We start from the raw sequence: 12,500 nt of genomic DNA on the forward strand, positions 1-12,500 counted from the left end.
CACACACACACACACACACACACACACACACACACACACACACACACACAAACATAACTGACTGTCTTCAGCCTCTCTCTCACCGCCGCAATGTTGCATATCTAGCTGTCTTCTACCGCTATTTTCATGCTAACTGCTCTTCTGATCTTGCTAACTGCATGCCTCCCCTCCTTCCATGGCCTCGCTGCACAAGATTTTCTTCTTTCTCTCACCCCTATTCTGTCCACTTCTCTAAAGCAAGAGTTAACAAGTATTCTCAATCATTCATCCCTTTCTCTGGTAAACTCTGGAACTCCCTGCCTGCTTCTGTATTTCCACCTTCCTATGACTTGAATTCCTTCAAGAGGGAGGTTTCAAGACACTTATTCATCAACTTTTGACCACTGCTTTGACCCTTTTTATGGGACTGCCATTTTAGTGGGCATATTTTTTTTATTGGATTTTTGTTGCCCTTGGCCAGTGTCACTCATACATAAAACACACACACACACACACACACACACACACACACAAATTATATTAGAAATTATTAGAAATTAGATAAGTTACCACTCACGAGCCTACGTGACGCCATGTATGTGAGCAACGCATGTTTTTAAGCATCTGGAGCAAAGTGGTTAAAGGAAAACTTTTTGACTTGAAATGTAATTAGATTGATCACTTATTTTTTCTGGCTGACATTGTTTTTGGAAGGTGGCACTTAAAAGATATGTGAATGCTGTATCTAGATATAAACAGACATTCACAAATACTCATTCCATTATGTGTCTGTCATTAGGCCCTCAAATAAACAACAAATTAAGTGAGAAGTTACCATTTCCCTTCCTGGTTTGCGCTCCAGTTGCTCTGAGTTGTAGCAGCAGTGACGTGTGGCACCCAGGATGAAGGTGGTCTGCAGGGTGGTCTGTGTCAGGGGGATGATGGCAGACAACAGCAGCAGCAGCACCATGACAGCTCAAGCATCCTGTTGAAATTATCACTTTTTAAATGGTGAAAAGTGAAGGAAAAACCTGTCTCCATGGAATGTGGAAGTACACAACAACAACTTTGAAAGATTTCTTGCAATAATAAGTCATCATTCATTGTATCCTTTCTTGTTGGCCACAAGATTATCATACAAATTTTCCAGACATCTGCAAATTGGTATCTCTAGCTGTTATTAAATATGATATTAAGTTTGATGAATGTATTTATTTCATTATACATGAAAGTTGTTGATTGCAAAAAAAAAATAATAACCAAAATATATTTTGACTTTTACTTTACAATGCCTTAACTGTTTGCTTTTAAAAAATTATGTAGATTTATTTTCTCATTTTAAAACTTATAGTCTAGACAACTAACTGGTCTTAAATTTTTCTGATATACAAATAAAGTAAGAAAGAGAGCACATTTCACTAACACTCAAGGTGAAGTGTCCACCAATGATGGTGAAGGAGGTACACATGTAAACTCCAGTCTGACCAATGACCAACACAATTTGTCCAGCTGCATGTCTCCATCGGGCACAAACTCCACCTCCTGCATCTGTGTCATGCCCACCACCACCGTCACCGTGGCAACACTGAAAAGTGGAATCTTATCATTCACACCGTTACAAAAAATGTACTCCCATATATATATATATATATATATATATATATATATATATATATATATATATATATATATATATATATATATATATATATATATATATATATATATATGGATTACTATTCCCAACATTAAAAATTCTTTAGCTAATCTTACTTTGATATTTTGCATCCAATATTAACTACAATTTTTTCCTATGATATTTTCCAACTACATTTAAAGCCTTTCACTGTGAAACAAAACAATTAGCAGCATCAGAAGCAATGCATGCTCCTTTATAACCATCTACAAGATGTAAAGTTGGCATTTTGCAATTTCTTCCCAGTTCTAACACTGGATGTGGCTGTAGAACAAATAAAGATGTCTTGAGAGTGACTGGATAATTAAAATCCCCCATAATTATGCAATTATTAACGCAACAAATGTCCACAATAAGGTCATAAAGTTTTTTGTCCGTAGCGGGTGACTGGACTAGAGGATGATAGACGAGACCTAATGTTATTTTACAAGATTTATTTTGTAACTGGATGAAAGTGACATCTATATTAGCAATGGTTGGGATTGGGAGTAAATGAGGACCAAGATTACCTTCCCTATGTTAATGTGTTAGTTTTCATATTTATTGAGAGAGAGAGAGAGAGAGAGAGAGAGAGAGAGAGAGAGAGAGAGAGAGAGAGAGAGAGAGAGAGAGAGAGAGAGAGAGAGAGAGAGAGAGAGAGAGAGAGAGAGAGAGAGAGAGAGAGAGAGAGAGAGAGAGAGAGAGAGAGAGAGAGAGATTGATTTCCATGTGAGAGTGTGGTTTTTAAGTATGCTATAGAGGACACACTTATTCATTCACTACACCCCACAAACTTGCAATGTCCCCATAGCATAGTTACAGACAACATCCTCTCATATATAAGTCTGTGTCAATCTTTCTCAGATGTACTCCAGCCCAGAGACCCACAGCAGCATTAAGAGTGGAGAGAGAGAGAGAAGAGAAGACACACAGAATGGATGAATAGAGATGCTGTGGTTTGTAAAAATATGGTGTAAGGTCTGTTGGCTTTGGTGGGAATGGTTTTCCAACCATTCCTCTCTTGCACAACCATTTTGCTTCATAAACAGACATCTCTCTTTCATCTTCCCACCAAACACTGTTATTCCACCTTACATTTATATATTTGCATGCTTATCTTCTCAAATTGTTCCCCTTCCATTCTCTCCACATGTCCAACTCTCTCCTCCTTTCTGTGGTTGATCACTCACTCCGCTGTTCCTCCACATTCATGACTATATATGATGCACATGTGCTTTATAATCAATCAAATGTTTCATGTGGATGATGTGTTCATTCACACACAGTTCCCCTCCTCCCTGTTTCATTCATTGCCCTTTTGCTCTCTCTCTCTCTCTCTCTCTGTGTGTGTGATTAACCTAAGGTCATCTGCTGGTCACCCGGCCAGCCATTTCCCTATGGAAAGAGCTCAGAGCTCATGGTGACCGATCTTCGGGTAGGACTTAGGCCAATGACACACCACCCACCGGGACAGTGAGGTCACAACACCTCAGGTTACATCTTGTACCTAGTTGCTGCTAGGTGAACAGGGGCTACACATTAAGAGGCTTGTCCATCTGCTTCACCGTGCCCGCCATTCAAACCCAGGCCTTGTTGGTTGTGAGCCGAGCGTGCTAACCACTACACTACATGATGTGTAAGCGTGTGTGTGTGTTCTGTGTGTGTGTGTGTGTGTGTGTGTGTGTGTGTGTGTGTGTGTGTGTGTGTGTGTGTGTGTGTGTGTGTGTGTTTGTGTGTGTGTGTGTCTGTGTGTGTGTAGTGATGCAGCTGGGAAGGTCGTCTTATGGCAATTATTGATGAATGAAGGTAAAGGATGCGTGTCTATTACTTCTCTTTGTGCGTGTGTGTGTGTGTGTGTGTGTGTGTTTGTGTGTATACATAACACACACACATACACACACACATAAAAAAGTATTAATGACATGCGCATCCATTACCTTCATTTGTCAATAATTATCATAAGGCAACCTTCTCAGCCGCATCAGCACACACACACACACACACACACACACACACACACACACACACACACACACACACACACACACACACACAGAAATTATATTAGAAATTATTAGAAATTAGATAAGTTACCAGTGACGAGCCTACGTGATGCCATGTATGTGAGCAACGCATGTTTTTAAGCATCTGGAGCAAAGTGGTTAAAGGAAAACTTTTTGACTTGAAATGTAATTAGATTGATCACTTATTTTTCTGGCTGACATTGCTTTTGGAAGGTGGCACTTAAGATATGTGAATGGTGTATCTAGATATAAACAAACATTCACAAATACTCATTCCATTATGTCTTTGTCATTAGGCCCTCAAATAAACAACAAATTAAGTGAGAAGTTACCATTTCCCTTCCTGGTTTGCGCTCCAGTTGCTCTGAGTTGTAGCAGCAGTGACGTGTGGCACCCAGGATGAAGGTGGTCTGCAGGGTGGTCTGTGTCAGGGGGATGATGGCAGACAACAGCAGCAGCAGCACCGTGACAGCTCAAGCATCCTGTTGAAATTATCACTTTTTAAATGGTGAAAAGTGAAGGAAAAACCTGTCTCCATGGAATGTGGAAGTACACAACAACAACTCTGAAAGATTTCTTACAATAATAAGTCATCATTCATTGTATCCTTTTTTGTTGGCCACAAGATTATCATACAAATTTTCCATAGACATCTGCAAATTGGTACCTCTAGCTGTTATTAAATATGATATTAAGTTTGATGAATGTATTTATTTCATTATACATGAAAGTTGTTGATTGCAAAAAAAAATAATAACCAAAATATATTTTGACTTTTACTTTACAATGCCTTAACTGTTTGCTTTTAAAAAAATATGTAGATTTATTTTCTCATTTTAAGACTTAAAGTCTAGACAACTAACTGGTCTTAAATTTTTCTGATATACAAATAAACTAACAAACACAGCACATTTCACTAACACTCATGGTGAAGTGTCCACCAATGATGGTGAAGGAGGTATACATGTAAACTCCAGTCTGAGCAATGAGCAACAGAATTTGTCCAGCTGCATGTCTCCATTGGGCACAAACTCCAGCTCCCGCATCTGTATCATGCCCACCACCACCGTCACCGTGGCAACACTGAAAAGTGGAATCTTATCATTCACAGTTACAAAAAATATACTCCCATATATATATATATATATATATATATATATATATATATATATATATATATATATATATATATATATATATATATGGATTACTATTCCCAACGTTAAAAATTCTTTAGCTAATCTTACTTTGATATTTTGCATCCAATATTAACTACAATTTTTTCCTATGACATTTTCCAACTACACTTCACCTAATCTAACTTAACCTCACCTCCTCTCATCTAACCTACTCATTCCTCACCTAATCTAACTTAACTTCTTCACTTATGCTAGTTTAACCTAATGCAACCTTTGCTAACTCAATTACCTTAACTAACCTAATTAATCTGCTATAACTTAACATGATCTAACGTAACCTATGTCATCCAAATCTTACTTTAATCTAATCTAATCTAACCTATGCAAGTTAATGTAAATTCATCTAATATAACCTAAACTATGCTAGTCTAACCTATCCTTAACTTACCTAACCTAACACACTATCTTAACCAAACCTCACCTCATCTTTTACACAGCCAAACCTTACTTAACCTTACAATCTAACACACTTCAACTTACGTGGCCTAACCTAACATCACCTATTCTTAACTAACCTCACCTAAACCTTACCGACACTAACTTAAAACCTACCTATGCTTACATCACTTCTATATCCTCATCCTCCTCCTCTTCCTCTTCCCTAACACAGTGACTCAGCGAAGCCGTCAAGAAAACACGTAATTTCTGAATACTATCTTTAAGAGCTCCACCCAGTCAGCCCTCTTCCTCCTCCTCTTTCCTGACCCCCATCCTCCCTTCTTTACTCACGTGTCTCTCCCTCCCTATACACACACACACACACACACATACACACAGAGCGGGTAATACACACATACATACGGACACTGACCCACCACACACACCCAGTCACCCACACCCACCCACATACATGTACACACGGACGCACACAGCCTGTCACCCTTACGTCAAACAGATTACACCCTTCTTCTCCCTGTCACTCATCCATCACACATCCCAGTCTCTCTCTCATCTTCTACTCTGTTAAATAACCAGTTAACACTCCTAGACTCCCTAGCCGGCGGGTTACTCTCACTAGGACCATATGACTAAAAATACGTCACATGGCCCGGTCAGAGAGAGAGAGCTAGCCTGGTCTGCCTACGCGAATCGAAAGCGTTTATTTGGGTACGGTTTAAAGGGACGAAGGTTTAAAGGGACAGTCTCTGCGTGAGTGTGTTTGGTCAAATGCTGAATACTCACGCCTGGTTCATCATACAGCCACATGGTCAGGCACAGATCACTCCTCCACGACTCACACATAAACAAACACACAAAAACACTAACTAGTAACTGTACCTTTAGTTTCGTCTGCTCTCAAAATATTCCTCCATTACTAATGTAACCCACATTCCCTAGTGGTATACTTTCCTCGGAACACCCATATTTTTAAGAGCCTTTTATCCACCATATATGTCTCGGTTAACTCTCATCTTGGCTGGAAATTAAACTATATTGTATCAGTGTGGCCATCTTGAGGTCCCGGATGAAATGGCGAGCTGGGATTGGCTGTTCACGACCCGTTGTCATGGTGATGGTGGATGCCATTCACTTGACAGCTCATATTTTCTCGCTATTGAAAGGAGTTTATTAGAGCGTAACTGAAGCGTGTAAAGACATCATTCCGCACTATACTATTAAGATATTGTAGTTCTGAAGTGTTCCTAGGGTTAGTAGGCTTGGATAAGGAGTATAACACAATTTAGATGGTGTGAAGAGCGGATGTTTTCGCGCGAAATTCAAAAAATTCCAGCCTCTGATATGATTACGTATGACTTAAGATATTGTAGTAAGAAAGTATCTGTGGGGTTAATAAGCTTGGGTAAAGAGTATAGGGGAATTTAAAGGACGTTTAAGAGACGGAGTGTGAGGAGAAGGTGTGTCAGCGCGATTCAAGTAATTCAAACCTGTCTGAGTTGATTCCACAGAAGACTCTTAAGATATTATATTGCTGAAGTGTTCCTAGGGTTATTAAGATTGGGTAAAGAGTGTAAGGGAATTTAAAGAGTGGATAAGGGAGGGAGTGGAGCGATTTGATGTCATACAGACCAAAGCCAGGTTACAGAGGGGTTTTATCTTTTAAAGGGGGCGACTCTGTTTCCTTGACCGAGTGACGAGGGAGAAGAAAAAAAATAAGAAGAGACATCAGCCACTGAACCACAGGGAGAGGAGTGAAGGTCCTTTCTCACTGCTCCCTATATGACACCATACACTCTTGAACACCAGGCCAGAAATCAAGAAAAACGTGCTGTTACAATATAGGTGAAGCTTAAGGACACGTCAGTAATTCAGCAACAGACAGTATTTCACAACTCTGCTTCACAAACTTTCTCGCAACGCAACCGGAATGTTTTAGCATGTTGTTCTTGTTTTGCTGTAGTTAAATGAATTACAGAATAAACAGGGAAGATAGATTTTTTCTTTTTTACCCAGAAACATAAAAACGTACATAATTTATACTAGAACCTGATAAAAATTAAGAAAGATAAGACGCCAGATCGTTTGAGGATACAAGTTTCTCTTCTGTTATATAAAAATTACAGAACAAACAAGAATAGATGGATTTTTGTGCTAGTCATGAAAATGCCTTTGAAAACCTAAATAACAGACCAGAACATGATAAAAGTTCAGATAAGACGCGGGAAGATATGATAACACGGATTCCTGTTGTGTAATAAGTTGAATTACATAAGAAACACGTAAAGCTGGATTCTTTTTTTCCTAGAGTCACGAAAATACCTCTGAAAACCTAAATAGATCTCTAGAAATTTATAAAAGTTAAAAATTAATAAGACGCTGGACCATTTGGTAACACGAATTTCTGCTCTGTACTAAACTGCATTACAAAACAAAAACAGTAGCTAATATCGAATACATCACATCACATTCTATTTTCCAAATCACGCGTGGCAGCTTCCTATCTTATTAGCAATGCCAGTGTGTTCACCAAAGGCCGTGATTCTGTTGATGAGTGACAGGGAGACCAGAACACTTAGACAACTAATGGGACTTACGGTGGCTGGGATAACGAAGCGCGAAGTAACTTGCTAACGAGTACTGTAGTGAGGGCAAGACAACATCCTCCCTCCACTTAGCCACTGCACACATTGAATGGCTAGGGAAAGTATCGTAATTATTCATTTTTAGTCGGAAGAAGGACGGTCATCAGAGGAATTCCGTAGCAGAAACTCCTACACAGCGACGCATTTCCTTCAATAAAATCCAAACCACTGCAAAATAAACCTTCAAAACTCCACACAAAACAAATAAACTAATCTACCTCCTATGGCTAATATTTGAGCGTCATTCACTTCAGGACATTACAAAACATAAACAGAATGTGTGTATGTGTGTGTGTGTTTTACATTTCCAGTAAGCATTAAGTTTATTAAATTTGTCTCTCCCAACTTGATCTAAACTTAAAGACAATTAAAACATCAATTTTTACATATGGCTGCTTTCCCTCCTTGTGTGTGTGTGTGTGTGTGTGTGTGTGTGTGTGTGTGTGAGAGAGAGAGAGAGAGAGAGAGAGAGAGAGAGAGAGAGAGAGAGAGGCTAGCAGTTTGTATGTGTGTGTGTGTGTGTGTGTGTGTGTGTGCATAATTTCTCTCTTGTCTAGCCTTTTCCCCCACCCTGTATAGGCCTAAGTTTTCCTCTATAGGCTCAGAACAAACAAACAAGTGAATGAATGAGAAATATCCAATTTAAAGCTACAATTATTTTCACCTCTTAAACTAAACAGGAAAAAAACACTGATATTTTCATTAAGATTATCAAAGTTTTTATTTCCTCACACACACACACACACACACAAAGTTTTTTTTTAAGTATGTTTGTTTTTTTCATAATTTTCTTTTTTTTTCATTTTTTCGGAATCTTTTGCACACAAAGTTTTTTTTTAAGTATATTTGTTTTTTTTCATAATTTTCATTTTTTTTTCCATTTTTTCAGAATATTTTGCACACACACATAGTTTTTTTAATGTATATTTGTCTTTTTTCATAATTTTCCTCACTTTTTTCATTTCTTCATAATCATTTGCCTCTTATCATTCAGCTTAAGTACATTTGTGGTCTTCAGTTTAATGAATTTATTTTATTTATTTATTTTCTTAGACAAATTCATACAAAACAACAACATATTTTAATTATTTAAGTTTTTTTTTTGACAATATTGATACAACTTGAAATATTTTACTAAGACAACTTGAAATAAAGAATAGATCAACACACACACACGCACACACACACACACACACACACAGTCTCTCTCTCTCTCTCTCTCTCTACAAGTAATAGTTTCGTATGTGTGTGTGTGTGTGTGTAGGTTAAGTTTATAAAGATCATGACCAGTATTCTGTATGTATAAAGATAAGCTTAATTATACTGTGTGTGTGTGTGTGTGTGTGTGTGTGTGTGTGTGTGTGTGTGTGTGTGTGTGTCTATATATATGTAATGTACGACTTTTTATTGCACTCAAAAACACACACACACACACACACACACACGCACAGACAGAGAGAGAGAGAGAGAGAGAGAGAGAGAGAGAGAGAGAGACTGACTTAAACCCTAGACATAACAATGATAAAAAAAAGTAATAATAATAATAATAATAATAATAATAATAATAATACATATTTGATAATTATCTCAATACTTGTCAACTTGATTGTGTCTGTCCTACTACACCCACACACTGCCATGAGCTGTAGTAATATTTGTGTACACGCACCTGTGTGTGTGTATGTCTTGACTATTAATAAGACTATTTGTATATCTATTGTTTCAAATGGTAGTAGTAGTAGTAGTAGATGTGGTTATTCTCTCTCTCTCTCTCTCTCTCTCTCTCTCTCTCTCTCTCTCTCTCTCTCTCTCTCTCTCTCTCTCATTCTTGTGTGTGTGTGTGTGTGTTCCTGACACACACACACACACACACACAAAATTTATTTATAAAGAATATGATTACAAGTATTGGGGTGAGACATGCACGTACACACACACACACACTAACACTAATCGAACAGGGTGGCTTAACAAACACCCTTAAGACTCAGCCAGGGTGACAACACACACCCTTACAGCTAGCACTCCCCCCACACACTTAAAAAGTACACAAGGTGACAAAAAACACCCTTAAAATTTTCCCTGACCATATTAAACATCCTTAAACTGAACAGGGTGACCAAAAAACACCCTTTAAACATTTCTGACCATTTTGAACACCCTTAAACTGAACAGGGTGACAAAAACACCCTTAAAATTTTTCCTGGCCATATTAAACACCCTTAAACTGAACAGGGTAATGAGCAACACCCTTAAAATTTTTCCTGGCCATATTAAACACCCCTAAACTGTACAGGGTGACAAAAAAAAACACCCTTTAAACATTTCTGACCATTTTAAACACCCTAAAACTGAACAGGGTGACAAAAAACACCCTTAAAATTTTTTCTGGCCATATTAAACACCCTTAAACTGAACAGGGTGACAAAAAACACCCTTAAAATTTTTCCTGGGCATATTAAACACCCTTAAACTGAACAGGGTAATGAGCAACACCCTTAAAATTTTTCCTGACCATATTAAACCCTTAAACTGAACAGGATGACAAAAAACACCCTTAAAATTTTCCCTGACCATATTAAACACCCTTAAACTGAACAGGGTGACAAAAAACACCCTTAAAATTTTTCCTGGCCATATTAAACACCCTTAAACTGAACAGGGTAACGAGCAACACCCTTAAAATTTTTCCTGACCATATTAAACACCCTTAAACTGAACAGGGTGACAAAAAACACCCTTAAAATTTTCCCTGACCATATTAAACACCCTTAAACTGAACAGGGTGACAAAGAAACACCCTTAAAATTTTTCCTGACCATTCTCCAACACCCTTGCAGTCTCTTGGCTATGCTGGTCACCCTTACAGACAAACACACACACACACACTGAAGACCTCTCCCAGCCATAAACACACACACACATACACACACACCCCTAGACTTGTTAAGGGTGAGGGAGCCTTTAAGTACTCTCTAGACACCCTTAAAACTCCACAGACACACACAAACACACACAGATACCATTTATCTCTACAGAAAGGGAAAAATCACACACAGACAGACACACAGACACACACACTCCACCAGACACCCACACACACCCGCACACACCTGCACGCACCCTAGATTAGCCTCAAAGCTCCTCTTTCCTCTCTATCTTGACAAGTTCCACCTGGAAGACCAGCGTGGCGTGGGGAGGTATCTTTGGAGGCGCCCCTGAAGCTCCATAGCCGAGGTCCGAGGGGATGACAAGCTTCCTCTTCTCCCCCTCGCACATCCTTGGGGGGCGGGGCGGGGTGAAGGCGTCAGAAGCACATGGGGAATACAAAGGAAGGTCAAATAGAGATAGATATGGGAAAATAACATCTTTATCTCTCTCTCTCTAATATATACCACCACCACTGCCACAACCACCACTGCCACTACTCACCCAATCAGTCCCTGGTCCCAGCCTCGGATGACCTGACCTGACCCCAGCGTGAAGGTCAGGGGTTGTCCTCGAGGGTAACTGCTGTCGAATTCTGTGCCATCTTCCAGCTTTCCCTGTTAAGTTAGGTTAGGTTAGGTTAGGTTAGGTTATATTCTCTCTCTCTCTCTCTCTCTCTCTTCTTCACCCTCCCCTCTCTCTCTCTTCGTCATCTCCTCTTTCTTTCTCTCTCTCTCTCTCTCTCTTGGTTCATCGCCCCCCCTCTCTCTCTCTCTTGGTTCATCCCCCTCTCTCTCTCTCTCTCTTGGTCATCTCCCTCTCTCTCTCTTCGTCATCCCCTCTCTCTCTCTCTCTCTCTCTCTCTCTCTCTCTCTCTCTCTCTCTCTCTCTCTCTCTCTCTCTCTTCATCACCCCCTCTCTCTTGGTCATCCCTTCTCTCTCTCTCTCTCTCTCTCTCTCTCTCTCTCTCTCTCTCTCACCGCATAGTGCATGTGAAGCAGGTCCCCTCATCTGCTCTTCAGTAAATAAACAAATAAACAAATAAATAAATAAACAAAGACTGAAAACTTAAAAAAAAATAATAAAAAAAATATATAATCAAATAAATACATACAAAAACAAACTTAACTACTATACAGCCAATAATAACAACAATTTAAATATATCAAACAAACAAATAAAAAAAAATCTTCTAAACCCCCTCCTCTTCCTCCTCCCCCCATATGAGGTCACAAGGTCAAGTCAGGTCACCAGGTCAACGGTTCCTGGCGGGTCGCGGGTCGTGATGTGACTAGTGAGTGGTGTGGGGAGTTCCCTGACTAGATAGTGGAGCGAGTGGCTATTCCGGGTGTTTTAAGGGGTGTTTTAAGGGTGTTTTAAGGGTTAAGGGTGTTTAAAGGGGTTTAGGGATGTTTAAAAGGGTTTAGAGACGTGTTTAAGGGTTCTAGAAGCGTTTTTGGGCGTTTCAAGTTATTTTAGGGTGTTTTAAGAAGTTTTAGGGACATTAAGGGGTTTTAGGTACGTTTAAGGGACTTTTTGGCATTTTGAGTTGTTTAGTGGTAATTTAGGGTTGTTTGGGTTTGTTTTAACGCGTTTTAAGTCTTTCTGAGGAGTTTTAAGGTTTATTTAGTTTTTTAGAGATTTTTTAGGATTT

The 12,500-nt window shown here is 39.1% G+C and overlaps 2 protein-coding genes across 7 annotated transcripts in view; both read right to left on the minus strand.

Annotated features, from left to right (window-relative positions):
• LOC135098225 (uncharacterized) overlaps positions 1 to 12,500 on the minus strand; it is a 58,338-nt gene that overhangs the window by 3,607 nt on the left and 42,231 nt on the right. Inside the window, exons 1-5 of one of the 6 annotated variants that reach the window (XR_010266699.1) lie at positions 6,156 to 6,287; positions 4,600 to 4,761; positions 4,011 to 4,160; positions 1,403 to 1,564; positions 815 to 964 (exon numbers count right to left, since the gene is read on the minus strand). The exons of 1 other annotated variant lie outside the window; for it this stretch is intronic. The gene's annotated coding sequence lies outside the window, so the exon portion shown is untranslated. 4 more of the 6 variants (XR_010266697.1, XR_010266698.1, XR_010266700.1 and 1 more) reach the window with 4 other exon arrangements.
• LOC135098226 (uncharacterized) overlaps positions 9,701 to 12,500 on the minus strand; it is a 21,461-nt gene continuing 18,661 nt past the window's right edge. Inside the window, 2 exon segments of the mRNA XM_064000479.1 lie at positions 9,701 to 11,198; positions 11,351 to 11,463. Coding sequence (XP_063856549.1) covers positions 11,054 to 11,198; positions 11,351 to 11,463 — 258 coding nt within the window. The 3' untranslated portion in view covers positions 9,701 to 11,053.

Source organism: Scylla paramamosain, unplaced genomic scaffold (genome assembly GCF_035594125.1).
Source record: "Scylla paramamosain isolate STU-SP2022 unplaced genomic scaffold, ASM3559412v1 Contig51, whole genome shotgun sequence".
NCBI classification, from domain to species: Eukaryota; Metazoa; Arthropoda; class Malacostraca; order Decapoda; family Portunidae; genus Scylla; species Scylla paramamosain.